The 16,696-nt window shown below is 37.0% G+C and overlaps 1 protein-coding gene across 1 annotated transcript in view; it reads left to right on the top strand.

Moving 5' to 3' along the window:
* The window catches only part of LRP1B (LDL receptor related protein 1B), a 368,685-nt gene that overhangs the window by 137,047 nt on the left and 214,942 nt on the right, over positions 1 to 16,696 (top strand). The window contains exons 6-11 of the mRNA XM_088168291.1: positions 954 to 1,176; positions 4,015 to 4,186; positions 6,260 to 6,403; positions 7,509 to 7,745; positions 12,144 to 12,324; positions 15,215 to 15,434. Coding sequence (XP_088024417.1) covers positions 954 to 1,176; positions 4,015 to 4,186; positions 6,260 to 6,403; positions 7,509 to 7,745; positions 12,144 to 12,324; positions 15,215 to 15,434 — 1,177 coding nt within the window. The remainder of the gene's footprint in view (positions 1 to 953; positions 1,177 to 4,014; positions 4,187 to 6,259; positions 6,404 to 7,508; positions 7,746 to 12,143; positions 12,325 to 15,214; positions 15,435 to 16,696) is intronic.

Genomic DNA, 16,696 nt, shown 5'->3' with positions numbered 1-16,696 from the left:
CAGCAAATAGGCTAAAACTGGATTTTTATGAGAGGTTACAAGGCTATAAATTACTGCTCTGTCACATAAAGATATCTGAAGTTTTATATGCTGTTGATCCAAAGTTATTCCCATTAGTGGTAATAACTAGGAGATAATTCACTTCATTTGGATAATGAAATCCTGGTTCTCAAAGTAGTTTTAGTAACATTCAGCCTGGAATCAGATTATTCTTTACAGAGTGTTAAAGTCATGGCAAGGTGGTCTTCAGCTTGCAAGTGCAATTTGTTCTCACAAATAGGTAATCCTGTTAAAATATTGTCGGGTTAATCAAAATTGATTTGTGTGTGCTAAACCCAGTGAATACTAATCAAGTATCGGGTTAGGGAGATTTAGCAGCAATTTTAAGTCTTTGATACTTTCCCATTATTCCATTATTCCATTATTGGAATGACTCACTGGATTTGTGGAAGCATTTTGAAGCCTGAACACCTTTCCAAGACTGGAGACAAATGTGCTACAGACTAAAGCATCCCCTTCAGAAATAGATGTTAAAACACCTGACAGTGGGGATTCCTGTTTGATATAGCTTATGTGCAATAACTGTTCTCCAGACAAGCTGAGTGCTCTGTGCTTTTGTCACTGTTATCTGTAACTATCATACCATTTTTTACAAATAATGGTTAAAAGTGAATTTAAGATTGTAATTTTAGAGCATTACCTGGTGTATCTGTTTTTTTTAAGAAAATGCATTTAGAACTTCTGTGCTTTCCATTTGAAGCATAATTCTGTGTAATTGTTAATTTGTTAGAAGATGTGGTGAATTTTTAAAAACAAGTATGTGTTTATCAATATGGGGTATATAGGAAATTAAAATGACAAAGAACAAAAACTTCCTTTTCCCAAAGCCAGCAGGAGCTTTGCACTCTGCTCACACCCTTAAAAACTTACAACATCTTATTTTCTTTCAACAGAAAGCTTTTCTTTACAGACTACGGGAATACTGCCAAGGTGGAGAGATGTGACATGGATGGAATGAACAGGACGTGGATAGTAGACTCGAAAATTGAACAGCCAACTGCTCTGGCACTAGACCTCATCAATAAATATGTGTACTGGCTTGACATATATCTGGAGAGTGTGGAAGTTGTTGACTATCAGGGGAGAAGGAGGCAAACAATAACTAAAGGCAGACAAGTAAGTATTTATTTGCAAATCTGAAAAAAATTATATCAATAAATTAATGCACATAATGCTAGCAGCTACAGGAATTTCATAATTTTTTACCTTTTTAGTTCAGATGTGTTAGAATTTAAAAGATCGATCTACATTCTTTGGCTTATCTGCAATTTAGCAATTTTGCAACCTATGAATGAATGTTCCATGCAGTGTCTCATTAACAATGCACTCTGTAAGTCTCCATTGTTAAAGACCTCAGGAGGGAAAATCAGGGGTGGAAAGGTGCAGGGAGATAAATCATTAATGACAAGATGTCCTTACCCACTCAGGAAGGAGAGACAAACAGGCACAATAATGTGAAATAGTAGAGCAAAAGCTGTTCATCCATTCAGACTAATCGGGATGCCTTTAAGTCTTATTTTTGTTGATGGCAATGATGCTTTTCACAGCTGATGCTGATGCTCCGAGTCATAAATACAAACTCTGAGTCTTTGAGGAGGAGTATTTCAGTGCATTAGCCTGGAGAGTGGAAGAGTTCTCTGGCAGCTGTGATTCTTGTGTGCATCCAGGGAAAATCAGCAAAGACCAAACTGTTCTGGTCACTTAGCATCTATTTCTGCCTCAGTTTAAATAGGATATGTAAAAATGTGCAGGCAGAATAAGCATTTTACCTATCCTTCTGTCATTCATTGCTTCTAAGTAATCAGTGTTTACCAAGATGCAACTGGTTAGACTGTTAACTAAAAGTAGGAAGGAAATGTGCCAAAAATCAGTCTAAGTGGTGGTTTGTCAAACACCTTCCTATATTTGCCAATCTATCCCCAATCTTTAACCATTTCTGGAACAAGAGGTCTTGCAAACCTTTGGTTGTTGGCTTTTTTTGTTTGTTTGTTTGTTTTGTGTGTTGGGGTTTTTTTTTTGTTAGTTGGTTTTTGGTTTTTTGGGGGGGGTTGTTTTGTTTTTTTGGTAACGTTTTGGAAAAGATACTTAAAAAGCTAAAATCATTTTCAGAAGCCATTAACAAATACCTCAGGCTTCTAACTCAGCTGTACTTGTATGATAGGAGAGATGCTTGTTCTTCCTATTCTTGCTGAAATTTAGATGCAAAAGAGAATACTTTATCAAGTTCAGAGAGATTCTTCTCAAAACTAGCTAAAAAATGAGATATCTGTTTTTTGATACAGGTGGAGGGTATTAAAAAGTTTGGCCTCTCACTGTTGTCACAAATAATAACGATTGTCTTTCCACTCAAATGAAGAATTGGTAATTTCAATATATTTTGTGCTGCGTATGCCATGATCTAGAATGACTCCTTCTTCATTTTACTCCTCATTAGTCCAAGGAAACAGCAAACCACAAAGCTGTTCCCAAGAATTTTTAGGGACTAAAGTTTATTATGTAAGTACAAACATATCAAAGATGTGCTTTCCAAACAAAACTGGATCCTGAGATTGACAGCCTGTGTGGCTTTCAAAGGAGAAGCCAGTAGTGTTTTCACTCCTGCACAGGATTGCTGGAAAAAATCAGCAAATTAAAAAAGAAATACAAATAGTTAGATCATTATAAAATGCATTACTAAAAGAGACTCATAGTTTTAATAGTTCTAATAAAGAAAATCTCTCAGGGGAGTTAAACAATAAAGATTTAAACTGACTGCAAATGGAAATAGGGGAGAAAGGATTGTAACTCAGGGGAGAATTCCACAATTTGGTACAGATGTGTCTTTATTTTCAAGGCTGCTTTCTTCTCCATCTTACTATTGCATTGAATTTCTATTGGGTCTTAGCAAACACTTCCAATGATGTCAATTATTATTCCTTTTTCTGGATGAAGACAGAATACACGAATACAGAATACAGTTGGCAAGACTTGGCCAACTGTGGTATAATTTCCAGAGTGACTGAAATACTTGATGCACAAGAGGGCTTTTTTTGTTTGGGTTGGTTTTTGGTGACCTATGTCTGCATTTGTGAGTGTATGATATAAGTAAATATTTTGGGGTGGACAATGATTAAAGTAATAAGATATTCAGCCTGTGGATATCTGAACATCTGGCAAAAATTCTCTTTAATTTGTTCAATTTTCAGAATTGCTAGTGAGATATTTTACATTTTCTAAATCTATAAATCAAATTTAAATTATCGAGCACTTCATATTTGAGCTGTGATTGTCTTAACTACCAGCTATTAGGTAATTATTGATCAATGTGCCCAGGCACATCAGAGATTATCACAATTTTAGAATTCACTTTTTGATAAACAAGTACTACCAAGTGGCCACCACTATGTTCAAAGACACCAACACAAAAGGAACACAGAAGAGCTGACAGATTTTTTTTTTATTATTTTTATATACTCAAGAAAATATTCAGCAGGTATAGCTTGCACCATTTGCCCTGATTTGATAGTACAATATTTTTTTAAAGTGGATCAATTGCGCCTATGAACTGTGCTTTAAATTTTCAAGTTTGCTATATTTATTAGTTAATAATAGTTAATTTATTTTAGTTACTGTTAGTTAATGAGCATTAGCTAATGCTAATGTAGCTGTTGCACTTCAAAAATGTAGATTTCAATTTAAAACAGAGAAACTGGGGAATTTGTAGAGTAAATGAATTTAGACTGCTAAATATTTTGAATTTTCTACCTTTCTTGTACAAAGCTTTTCTAATTATAAATTTCAGACTACAAGAATGTGAACTATACTTTTAGTGTCCTTTGTAATTATTATCTACAAATATTTGGAAAACCTTTTCTACAGTTTGAATGCAATTCACAGTAGTGTTTGATGTTTACAACTCATATATATGCCTAAAATATTGAGCTAAAACAATGATACCGTTTGTTTCTTTTCCAGATTAGGCATCTTTGTGGCTTGGCAGTATTTGAAAACTATTTATATACAGTTAATTCAGATAACCTCAGCATTTCACGAATAAACAGGTACAATGGCACTGATGTTCAGGCTCTTGCTAGGATGGACAATGCTAAAGAGATCCGAGTGTACCACAAAAGACCTCAAGCAGCAGGTAAGATCAAATTTCCTCTCTAGAAAACACAAAACCAGGTAGTAGGTGGCTGTGCAGTTAAAAAGGTCCTACCAGAAAAAAGTATCTGAAGATGGAGAGAAAATTTGTCCTTGTGGCACAACTTTCTGTTCCTTGAGCTGCCCAGTTTTCTGTGTGGCTGTTCCATGTCTCTAAGCTCCAACTCAACCCTCACCAGAGAATTCAGTTTGGAGAACTGGCCAAGAGCCCTGCTCTACACTCTGAGAATTTAACACCTTCAGAATTGTTGGATGTCCAGTACTGTCCATGGCTTTGGGTCTCAGACCTCAGAGATTGCTGGTGTCTCTGCTTTCAGACAGACCCCACACCTCAGGTGAGCTCCTGCCTTTGGGGCTGCCAAAAAGGCACAGAGGTGTGGGCAGCCAACCTGCCGAGCTGCCAGCACAGACCTGGCCAGAGAAGGAAATGCTGGCAGGGTTTTCTTGCTTTGTGTGAATGTCAGCTTTGCCATCTGTGAAAGAAATCTTCATTTTTATCTAGAATGAAAAAACTCTTTTTTATCTTCAGAATTTTTTGGTAAAACAGCAGTTTCTGAGGTGTGTAGTCCTGTAGGACTGTAATCTGTTCACATCCTTTCTGTATGCAGAACATCAGTGGGAGTTCTGGGAACTTTGTGCAAAGATAGCAAGATCCAAAATGTTTACTGTGACGCTTTATGAGATTTTTTTTTTTGGGCATGACTGATAACAATAAATCGTTGCCATGACTGCTTAGACAGAAAAGCCAACACATCAATTCTCAATGTCGATGTTTCTAAACAGAATGGCTGCTTGTGAAGAAGTTTCTGAAGTGGGAACAAACTCTAAATTGATGTAGAGTGGGTGAACTAATTTTCACCCTGGAGCTGAGGGCATTGATTTGCAGATGTCAATGTCTGAAGGAGGCTGCAAAGACTCTTTCTTTGCTATTATCATCCCTCTTGTACTCCTGAGGGAGTCGGAGAGGTTGAGTAGAGGAGAGACACGAGCACAGTGTAATCTTTTATTACATCCTGTGATTACTCCACTACTCCTTTTGTTTTGAATGGACATGTTTGTTGCTTGTCAAATTTCTCTGTAAAAGCTGTCTCAGCTTGGTGGAATTTCTGTACTACCTTTAACCTTATCGACCCTAAACCACTTGATTGCTTTCTTTTTTTTTTTTTTAAAAAAAAACAACCTGAAAAGCTTGAGGTAAAGTAAGAAGAATAGAACATTTTTTTAGCTAGGATATTCTTTTCTGTTTTAAGGCAGCTTAGTAAATGTAACGTAGCCTGGTAGATTTTGTTTTTTCAGCATATTGCTTTAAACAGTTAAAAAAAAAAAAAAATAGGCTGCTAATATAGAACCATGCACTTGGAAATATGAAATCAAGGGAAATGAATTTTTTGGCTTCTTCAGCTGGATTTATATCCCAACTGTACAAATCTGCAACTCATCCTTGGAAGTTTTCAAGGCCATGTTGGATGGGGCTTGGAACATCCTGGTCTAGTGGAAGATGTCTCTGCCAATGGCAGGGGTTTGGAATAAGATGGGCTCTAAGGTCCCTTCCAACCCAAACCATTGTGTGAATCTATAAACACAGAAATACTCTACAAGGCTTGTTTTGTTCTTTAGTTTCAACAGTTTCAGTATCTACCCAGAAAGGTGCTGTCTAATGGAGTTGAAGGAATACCAGACTGTGTGGGCATGGGATGCACTCTGTCCTCAGAAAACCCCAACTAACCAAATGAACCAAAGCAACAAATGGAAAAGGGAAGTGTCACATCTCCCAGGGAAACCCTGCCTGGAAAATGCTGTGCAGGAGCTTATTCACAAAGGTGTGACTGCACACAGCCATGGGCATGGCTGGATAGCTCTGGGCATTACTGGCCTGGCTTGGATATCGTCTTTAAAACACACCTTCCTTAGCAGTGATACTCTATGGAAAGGTTTATTGTGACACAAATCCCCTTGTTTTCAATATCTGTTCTCTGTGTAACCTTGCTGCATGCTGATGCATGTCGTTGTCTGGCTTTCAATGGCTCTGAGCCGTGCTGTTTTCCCCTTGCCATAGCCAGAAGCCACGCGTGTGAAGAGGATCCACACGGGATGCCCGGGGGATGCTCCCACGTCTGCCTGCTCAGCAGCAGCTACAAAGCACGGACCTGTCGCTGCAGGACTGGCTTCATCCTGGGCAGTGATGGCAGGTCATGCAAAAGTATGTCCTTGGAATCAGTCTGCCAGCCTGGAGTAATCCAGGGGATGGTTCTGGGTGTTCTCTAGCAAATCACAGGGGCTGCTTTGGGGGAAAGTTTGTTTGTAAAGTGTACATGACACTTTGTTCACATGCTCCTTCCATTCCTTTAAAATTATTTGATTTGGCTTAGTTCACAGGAGTGACAGGTTAAACCTGGGACACTCAAAGAATGCTGAAAATTATCACAAGTTTTACATTAATCAGCTTCACTCTTTGTTTATATGCCATACATTTTCACAGGTACTGGAATGCGGTTTAATAGTTTGTCACATCCAATTTCCACCCATACAATCAACTTAGAGCACAAAAGCAGAACATTCATGTGAACAAGTCAAGGTTTTTTCTCAGAATACTTGTGAAAGCAAATGTGGTTTGTGCAGCTGTAGTTATACTAACGTTACAGATACACAATCTGTTGGTCACCTACAGCCAACAGGAGTATTGGGGAATGCCTGGGTTTTGCCTAGTTTTTCAGTCAAACTGTTATTTGTAATCAATTTAATTATTTAAATTGAAAAAGTCTTATGAAGACGAACTATTGAGAACACAGTGTGTTGATTTGTTGTATTTCTTTCAATCTGAAAGAAATTTAATCTTTTTTGTTTGATTCTGAGAAATTTAAGGTGGAAAAAAGTGTTTTGTATATGCTGGGGTTCATGGTGTTTTTCGATTTTAATATTTCTTCAGTTGTGGTCTGTATTACCTTGATAGATCCCAATGAATTGTAAAATTAAATGCCTACAGAGCTATACATGTCCACTTCACAGCAGATGCAAAGTTATTCTGTAATTTACAACTGCTTTTTCAGTGTGAACTTTTACATACACACACAAAAATTAGATGCAAGCAGTTCACTGAAGTAACTTGTATTTTGAAGAAGGTAATGTAATTAGCTAGATTTTTTTTTATCTAAATACCTTCAGAATATATGAAACTTTAATTTTTTGGTATCAAATAAGGCTTCTGCTCCCCACTAATTATGGCAGCTAATTAAACAGAGACATTATGCACTGTGAAGAAGATTAGGCAGCATCAGTTGTTTATGTTTGTAATCTTTCTTTTGCAGGACCAAAGAATGAATTGTTTCTTTTTTATGGGAAGGGACGGCCAGGAATAATCCGAGGAATGGATCTGAATACCAAAATATCTGATGAGTACATGATCCCCATAGAGAACCTGGTCAATCCTCGTGCTCTGGACTTCCACGCTGAAACCAATTACATTTATTTTGCTGATACCACCAGTTTCCTAATTGGACGGCAGAAAATTGATGGCACAGAGCGAGAAACAATCCTCAAAGACGGTAGGTGATGCTCAGTGATGGTGACACTCAGAGATGCTCACTACTGAGAAGTTAAACTGACATTTGCAGATAAATTTAAAGTTTTTTTTCGGATTTCCTGTGGAAAACAGACACAAATTTGGCCTTGAACAGAACTGGAGGTACTTTTTTACAACTTCCTGTTTGTTTTTGTTTTTTCCTGAGGGCAAAAATTTAAAATTTGATTAATCACTCTGTTATGAATTCTTACTTTGTCCATTTAAGCTTATACCCTTTTGTGAGTAATTCCCGTGTCTCCACTGTATTCTTCCAGTAACTGGTTATTTGTTGAGCATCCCAAATCCTTGCAGAGTTTATAAGACTTCTTCACTCCAGCCTGCATCACACTGTGGATTCTGGAGCTTATTCAAGTAGTTTGGCAGAATGAGACTGTCTGTAGTGCTTGAAAACTCGTTAGGAAAAAAGCATTGTCTTTCCTGGTGCATTTTCCATTGTGTATGTGGAAGCAACAGTTAGACCTAAACATTTATTAGAACCTTAATTAAGATGCTTGTAACATTTATTATAGCAATGAGAGAAAATGCCAGCAAGTCTTTAGTTTCCACATCTCCCACCACACTGAATCTCCCTGGTCTAGAATCGTATCTCATCATACCAAATGTTGTTGCAGGGAAAAAAGCTCCCAGTTTGTCAATTGGTATTTTGTTTCCCTTCTCTGAAATACTGTTTCAGCAGGAGGTAGCAACTGCCTCAGCTGAAATTCATTCTACAATAATTATTTTCTGGTCCTCAATCTAAGAAGAAGCATAAATATTCATCCTTCAGAGAGCTTAATATCTTTACTTGTGAATGGAAGCTCAGGACAGTGAAAGTAACTAAAATACCATTGTTTTAGCAGGGGGATGTTCATTCCCTGTCATTCATAATGCATGTTTTAATCCACAATTCTGAGGAGCCATCTCCTCTGTGCAGTGATATGATGCTCTTTCAGTGTAAGGTCTCTCCTCAGAGTCTGCATAAAGATCCCTTCAGCAGCAGTTGCAAGGAATAGTGACAGGCTCTTTACCCTCCTCTGGTGAATGGTTAATAAAGGGCATTTGTCTCAGAAAATAACAAATACTCAGCTGTCAGTCTGGTAATTCTTCATTTCACTGCCAGCATGGGAATGGATAATGTACATCTCACATCTTCCATTGCTGGCTTTCCTTTACTAACTGTGCACTTCATTTGACAACGAAGTAGTTCAGAATATGCAAATTAAAACATTATAAAGCAGCAGCAAGAAGCATCCTGGCTGAAAGGTGTCAGACAGGTTGGGTTTGGTTTGGTTTACTCAAGCATAAATAAACTTTGTATGTCAAACCAGAAAATTTGTGATATTCCTGTAAATAATGTTCAAGTGCAGTGTCTACTCTTTATAAGTAAAACACAGCAAAAATATTAATGCAATACCAAAAGAGGTGTGGATGATCTGATGATTTATTATTGGTGATTCTACTGTTTGCAAAGACCAAAAATATTCCACTGTCATTCTCCCCTTCCTTTTTATTTCCCCAGGAGCTTACATTGTTAGTTCTAACTTGGTGTAGTTTCATAACTTTAAAGTATATTTAAAGAACATTTGTTAATGTATTTTTCATGATTTAAAAAATTAATATGGCCTCCAGCCATAACACCTCAGCTTTTATTCTTGTCAACTCTCATAAACTCAGCAGGGACAGATTAAATTGTTCCTTGGTGGAAGGCTACTCCAGAAAATCAGGTGTGTCAGGAGGTGGTTTAATATTTGCTCTGAACAGCGTGCTGCTAAGGGCTTCTAGCTGTGGTAGGTGCCACTTCTTAGATTAGAAGTTACATTTTTTTGGTGACTGTCAGTTTTTTTGAGAACGTATACGCTTGTTCAGACAGCATTGCAACTCAGATAATTACAGTTTGCCTACATGAGAGCCTGATCCTACAGCTGGTGGCTGGGAATTGAGATCACTGAGCACCTCACACTGCTGGAGTTTGATTTCCCAGATAGTTTCAGCTGTGATTTTTGTTTCTTCACTTTGGGCAGCAAACTGCTGGGTAGTGTTGATAACAATTTGACAGCCCCCAGCACAGCCTAGCTTAGAGCTGGTGGCACAGCTGCAATAGTACTGTACTTCCACCAGCACAAAAATTATAATTAACCTTTCAAACTTCCATGTAAAATCAGTTTTTTACATTAAAAATTGAGAAAAAACCCCAGACATTTTAAAATGGATCTAAATACTTTTCAGGCAATGTAACATGAACACAAACTCAAGGTTTTTACTCATCTTTGTACCCCTAATATTTTTTTTCTGGGGGGTTGCTGTGGACCTAAAAGTCTTGTAATATTTACTTGTAAATATTAGTGAAGATGGTCAGCCTGTTGCTTAAACAAGGCCAAAATCTGTAAAGCTCTTTGGAAGCTGTTTAGATGGTTGGTAGAATTATTAGAATAGAATATATTATTTGAATAGAATCTAGAATTATTTTCCCACCAGGTTTTATGTTAATTAGCATTCTAGACACTGTTTATTACACGTGACATTGATGAGCTTGGTCATTCTGTACCAAATTACATGTTGTGCTTATTATCTGTTCCATACTGAAAACCAGTGTGGCAAACTGCTGCCTCTAGAACTGTTTTTAAAAACCTCACATCTACATTCAACGTATTTGGAGCTCTCACATTAGTGTTGGTAGTAAAATTCTGGTGGAAATTTCAGAAGTACAAATGCTAAGTTTTCAATTAGCAGGTGAAGAATGATCACAAGGGTATTTTATTACCTCATCCCTTTTATGCTGAAAGGGCTTTACTGCAGAAGGACTGAATTATTGTAGTCAAATTAAGACAACAATGGCAGAATGACCATTGTTTCCTTCCTGCTTACTTGGTGTAAAACCCATTTGAAAAGTAATTAATGTATTTAAAGCTTTTAGATAATGGAGTAAATGCGAATTTGTAATTAGAACTCCACAAAAACAATGAAAATTGTTTATCTCAATAGGGTCGTGCTGTAGAATTCTCCTTAAAAAAACAACAACAACAACAACAACAACATTCTGATATATTTATTATCTAGTTACCATGAGGGTTTTTTGGCTTAGATTGTATTTAATTTAGAATCACATTTGCCCCAGACTTCCTGCAGAAGGTAAGGTAGCTCCGAGACAGCATTGTATGAAGCTGAATAGACGTGGAGCAGAAGTCTTGTAAATTTTAGGAGGTATCCAGCATTCTAATCTAACAGTTTTGCTGCTGATACCAATACAGCCCACATTTGGACTCATTTGACTCCCAAAGAAGCAAAAAATCAGCAAAATATTTTCCTTAAAAAGATGAACTAATTAATATAAAGATGTAGTCTTATTAATATAAAAACTGTGTTAGCTCAAATTGTCTGTGTCAGACAGGATAAAAATAAAATGGGTTTTGAACAAATCTCTCCTTGTCCTCAAGCTTGATTTTACTCATGTCAGTGTTTTGGCTTGAGCAAAATCTGCTGAGGCCCTCAGAGCTCTATAGGACATTTCTTTCACAGCTCAAGTTTGTCTGTGTTGCCTGTTCTGTTCAGCAGGGTTTTTTTTGTTGGGTTTTTTTGTTTTTTTTTTTTTTCCCTGAGCCTTGGGCTCCAGATCCTTGGTAAAATTCTCTCTTCTTTTCCCTTCCATTCTTAGCATTTTACTCAACCTCCTTGACCACTCCAAGACCAAAGGCCACTCTCCTCATTCAGGAACTTTCAGCTGCCTCTGAAATTGTCTTTTCTAAAGAATGTAGCAAAGGCACTGAGAGATGAAAAATAAAAGTGGCAGTTTTATCCCTTCCATCAGGCTGGGGAACCCGGCTGAGCTCTGGCAGTGCTCTCAGACACTGCCTGACCCACAGCTGTTGTGTGCTTTGGGTGATTCTTGTCAGACCAGGTGGTTGCTGGGTTAGAAATGTCATCATTCTGTTGTTTCATGTCCCAGAGAGCTCGTTCTGACACCTTTGCTTCCCTCAAGCTTCTTAAACCACAAGGAAAATGAATTTCCCAAAAGTGCAGTGGTGTTCAGGCGTATCAGAAATACAGATAAAAGTGTTAAAACACATTTTACAAGACTCCTCAGTACATGACACATTTTTTTCCCCACCAAGTAACTTTCTCATATTTTGTCTCACAGGATGTCTTGTCATCTATACACCTGTGATTGATTTACAAAATTTAGGTTTTGTTTCTTAAGTGAACAAGGTCTCATTGGTACTTTGGTTGGTACCAAATATCTGTAATTTGCTTCAGACCTTCAGTAGATAAGGGAAAAAAGCAATTTAAAAAATATTACATGGATATCACATCATAAATAGTGAACATAAGTACATCTAGAACATAAATATTATTAATCTGTTACTACTGCTCTCTCTCTCAACAGATCTTGATAATGTGGAAGGCATAGCAGTGGACTGGATTGGAAATAATCTCTACTGGACCAATGATGGCCACAGGAAAACAATTGCTGTTGCCAGACTGGAGAAAGCTTCTCAGAGTAGGAAAACTTTGTTGGAGGGAGACATGTCCCACCCTAGAGGAATTGTTGTCGATCCTGTCAATGGGTATGAAGCAAACTGATTTTTCTGTAATGATTGTCTTTGTAGCATAAATACAGGACTGAATTTGCTCAGGATGAGGTTTGCAGAGTGTTGAAGCAGTCTGTAATCCTTCAGGAGTCTGTAATATCTGTAATTCATGCACAGCCTTCTTGCCCTGAAGCCTTCAGAAGAATTTGTATGCCTGTCACTGTTGAATGTCTGTCCTGCTAATCTGAATGTGACTCACCTTTTTCTCAAACAAATTGAGGGTGTAAGTCCCATATGAATTTTTAATATCAAGTGAATTTTAAGATGCTGTCCTGTTTTTCTCTATATATATTCTCAATTTTTGGACCATATCCTTGTACACATTGGTTTACAAAACTGAGACTCTTCATTACTTACAAGCTTAAATTAATTTTGGTAGGCTGCATAATAAAACCCCCCCCAAAACCCCAATACATTATAATACTGTGGTATAATGGTGGTTTACTTAAAAAATCACTGCTAGGTTTGTTCAGGGAATTGTCACTGGAAGTAATGTAGGTAGGTAGGTAATTTCAGTGTGGCTGGATTGATTGCTATTTTCTTATTATAGAAAATATTTACACTCTCAAGTTTCCCCTTTTGAGCCTGTCCTTTGAGGAGTGGAAGTGGCTGTGGAAAGGCTGCAATTCATTAAGGTCAGATAGTGAGGATATAAAATCAGACCACGAACCATAACCACACCTGCAATTACTTTGTTAAATTTTCCAGCTCAGTAAATGCATGGCACAGGAAACAGGGTATGAAGATGTATTGCCTGAAAAGGACCATTATATAAAACACTTCTCTAATAAAATAGCGTGTCCTTCATGATTATACTTCTCATGGAAGCTCTTCCTGAGGGATAGCATTTATTATGGCTTTTTAATTGTGTCTCCAAAATTTGAGTCTTGATTTAACTGGTGTTGGAGCATTAACTGCATTTTGAGATACAATTAAAGCACTGACACAAATGCCTGTCACTGTGAGCAGGTTTTAGCTTATGGCAGGATAACTGGAGTAAGGACAGACAAAAAGTTAATGGAGAAAAGCTCAGTAATTGCTGTTGAGAAGTCATGTAAATATTTGTAAAACATATTTTGTTTCCCAATAAAATAAGTGCCATATTGACCTGTGTCTGCCTGAGCCTCAGGGCATGTGCAGGGTTTGTAATTCTGTGATTAAACCGAGTGCTGTTGGAGTCAAACATGCAATGGAGTGTGTAAGGCTTGAGGATCAGAAATGGATTGCTGTTCTTTGCACGTATTTACAAAAACACTAAAAGAACCCAAAACAACTTTCTAGTGGGCAATTTTAGGGAAATTAAAAATAAAAAAAAAAAAAGCTGCATTTGCATATCTGCAGACTTGTGCAATGCAATTTTTCTTTTTCTTTTCCAGTTTCTCGTAAATATCAAATTATGCTTATACATAAAATTGCATTTGAATAAATATTTTTGACTAATAGATTTGACATAATTTACACAGGTGTGATAAGAAAATAATTTTTCACTTCAGTGTTTTCCTTTGTAAATTCAGTATTTAAATTCCAGGACTTTATTCTCCAAAGTACAGGCCAATTAAATAGTTAATGGATTACGATCACAGAAGTTATTTCAGAAATATAAATCTGGTGGAAAAAAAAAGTGAGGCTACATCAACAGCAATGAAATCATGATAACTTAAATAAATAGGATTTAAGATTGGCATGATGTTTTTGTTCTCTTTAATGCTTATTAATTGAAGTTGTAGGTTTGACTAAAAGTTAACATCTGCTGTCTGGCAAATGTTTTCATTTATGAAATGATCTGACTGTATGTGATGCAATCTGAGATGATTCACAGAGTGCTTACAGATTTCTAAGTATTTCTTCCCATTAATTCATTTTTCTTAGGGAAAAACAGATTAAAAATAAAAAGAAAAGTGGTGTTTCTTAGCATATTTGCTACCCTCTGCTTTTATACAACTTCAAGTTGCATATTTTAAATGGTTGAAATCACAGTTTTCAAGGGCAAATTCTGTAATAGAATATGATATTCAGAATAATTCAATAAGGAAAGGTTTACTCTGCAGTGTCCAGTAGAGAATGTCTCATGGAATTCCTCTGAGCCAGTACTTTAGAGGACTTAGTAGATATCTATTTTTTAACTTTTCCAAAGTAATATTGGTACCTTTCTTTTAGACTTAGTGGGTTTTTTTGTTTCTTTCTTTCCTAAATCTATATTGTTGCACTATAAGCCATAAAACTATGCTAAAATTGCCTACTGACTTTTTTTCAACTAATTTTAACAGCAACTATTTCTAAACATTTTTGTGACAGACAAAGTACTCCTAACAGTTTTCTGAGTGATTTAGCTGCTGTCTTGTAGGACCTGAACTTCACTCTAAGTCAAGGTTGTTCTTTAGCTCTAAAACCAGAGTGCACATAATTATTGTGTTGCAACTTCTTTGATAGAATTAGGTGTAATAAAAGGAGATTTACATCATAAAGGCAAATTAGACCTGGCCAGAATCAGGTCACTTTAAAAATTTAAAGTTTGAGACAAAGTCAATACAGGTGATGGTTTTAAAAAAAAAAAAACAACCCGAAACAAAAAACAAAGAAACCACATAATTCTGGTGAGAGAAATAAGGTTCTAATTGTTTCACTTTTCTTGTCTATTGGTTCTCTGGTATTCATGTAATTTATCACAATATGAGCAAAATAAAGTAAGTGTCACTTCAGCAGCATCCAGTGGTCAGGGACAGTAAACAGAGTTGTAGAAACAGCAATGGAAAGAAACATGCAAAAGTCAAAATTGCTCTGGCTTGGACGAGTTGTTGCTAAAAGCCTGTGGTACAATTCTCCTGATTAAAATGGGATCTGAATGCTCGTTTTTGTAATTCCCTAGATGGATGTATTGGACAGACTGGGAGGAAGATGAAATAGATGCCAGCGTGGGGAGGATTGAGAAGGCCTGGATGGATGGCTACAGCCGGCAGGTTTTTGTCACATCAAAGATGCTCTGGCCAAATGGTTTAACTCTGGACTACCGTGCCAATGTGCTCTACTGGTGTGATGCCTATTATGATCACATTGAAAGGATCTATTTGAATGGCACTGACAGAAAGGTAAAAGAGAAATGCTGCTGTTTTGCCACAGGCATGTTCTGTCTCTGGATTTTATTGTGTTATGTTAAAAATACTTCCCAAGTTTCTTAAAGTCTGCAGAGCCCTGCGGCGTGTCCGGTGTCCCCTCTGCAGGAAGGATGGTGGCAGTCTCAAGTGAGAGGCTGAAACACAGCTTAGGGTGTTCCTCTCTCCTAAGTGACACCAAACCTGATTTTTTTTTATTTAGCTTTTTTTTTTTTTTTTTCATGTGGCAATGAGTTATATTTTGATTGAGCCATGAAGGTGCAAAGAGCTTTTCAGTAGAAAAACCCATTTGTTTTGGCTTTGCCAGAGAGCAAAGCCTTTTCCTTGAACTTTCCTTGAACTTTTCTGTCTGAGATGTTTTTTATGACTCTCTGGGCCACTTTTGAGCATTTGTGGTAATATTCAGAGGGCCAGCACTCAACAAATGCTGTCAAAGATGGAGAGAGATTTCTTTTGTTGTAACTAATGCCTGAGCTACCTGGATACAAGTCTCTGCAGACATTCTGTGTGGATTTGTAGAAGCAACAAGCACAGAATAAGACAATTTGAAAATGGTTAAAGCTCAGACTGGAGTTTGATAATTTGGGCAAGTTTTACCATCTGCTTCATAAAATTAGTGACTGGTGAATAATAAGAAGCACATGTCTTTACAGGTTTTATTTTGAAGTGTGTCACAGAATGGTTCTATTTTTTTTTTTTTAATGATTTTACTATAATCCTGAGATATAGCAAAAAATGCATAACTACCTGAATTTATGCAGCTGAAAATAACTATAATATACATTCTTTTGATCCATAATCATTTGTATTTAATTATAGGATATTTTGGTCAAAATTTAACTGATTAGTCGCGTCTATAAACCTTTAATGCAGTAAAGATTTTGGGGGATAGAGAGGTCCTTAATTCCACCAATAGCTGTCAGATTATTGACTGATTGCTGAATTTGGATCAAAAGGAGTTCAGAGATGAAGAACTTTGACTATAAGAATTCCAAGTCCAAAGAGAAAATTTGAAGGGCAAATGGAGATGATGTTTGTCAATCACCTCAAAGGAGCATTTTAATTGTCTTTATCTCCATGTCCTCTTGGGTTTGTGTCTAGAAATAGACAAGGAAGGGCATGTGAGGAGCTGCTTCCTTCTCTCTAGAGGCAAGGTTGAAAAAAGGCTCTTGATTCAAGCAAGAATCCCAGCCAGAAGAAGGGGACCAATGCCTCCAAACTGAATCTGCTGGGATGGA

This window comes from Sturnus vulgaris, chromosome 7 (genome assembly GCF_052056855.1).
Source record: "Sturnus vulgaris isolate bStuVul1 chromosome 7, bStuVul1.hap1, whole genome shotgun sequence".
Taxonomy (NCBI): domain Eukaryota; kingdom Metazoa; phylum Chordata; class Aves; order Passeriformes; family Sturnidae; genus Sturnus; species Sturnus vulgaris.
Note: the sequence above shows the minus strand (reverse complement) of the source record. Positions and strands in the feature narration are given on the sequence as shown.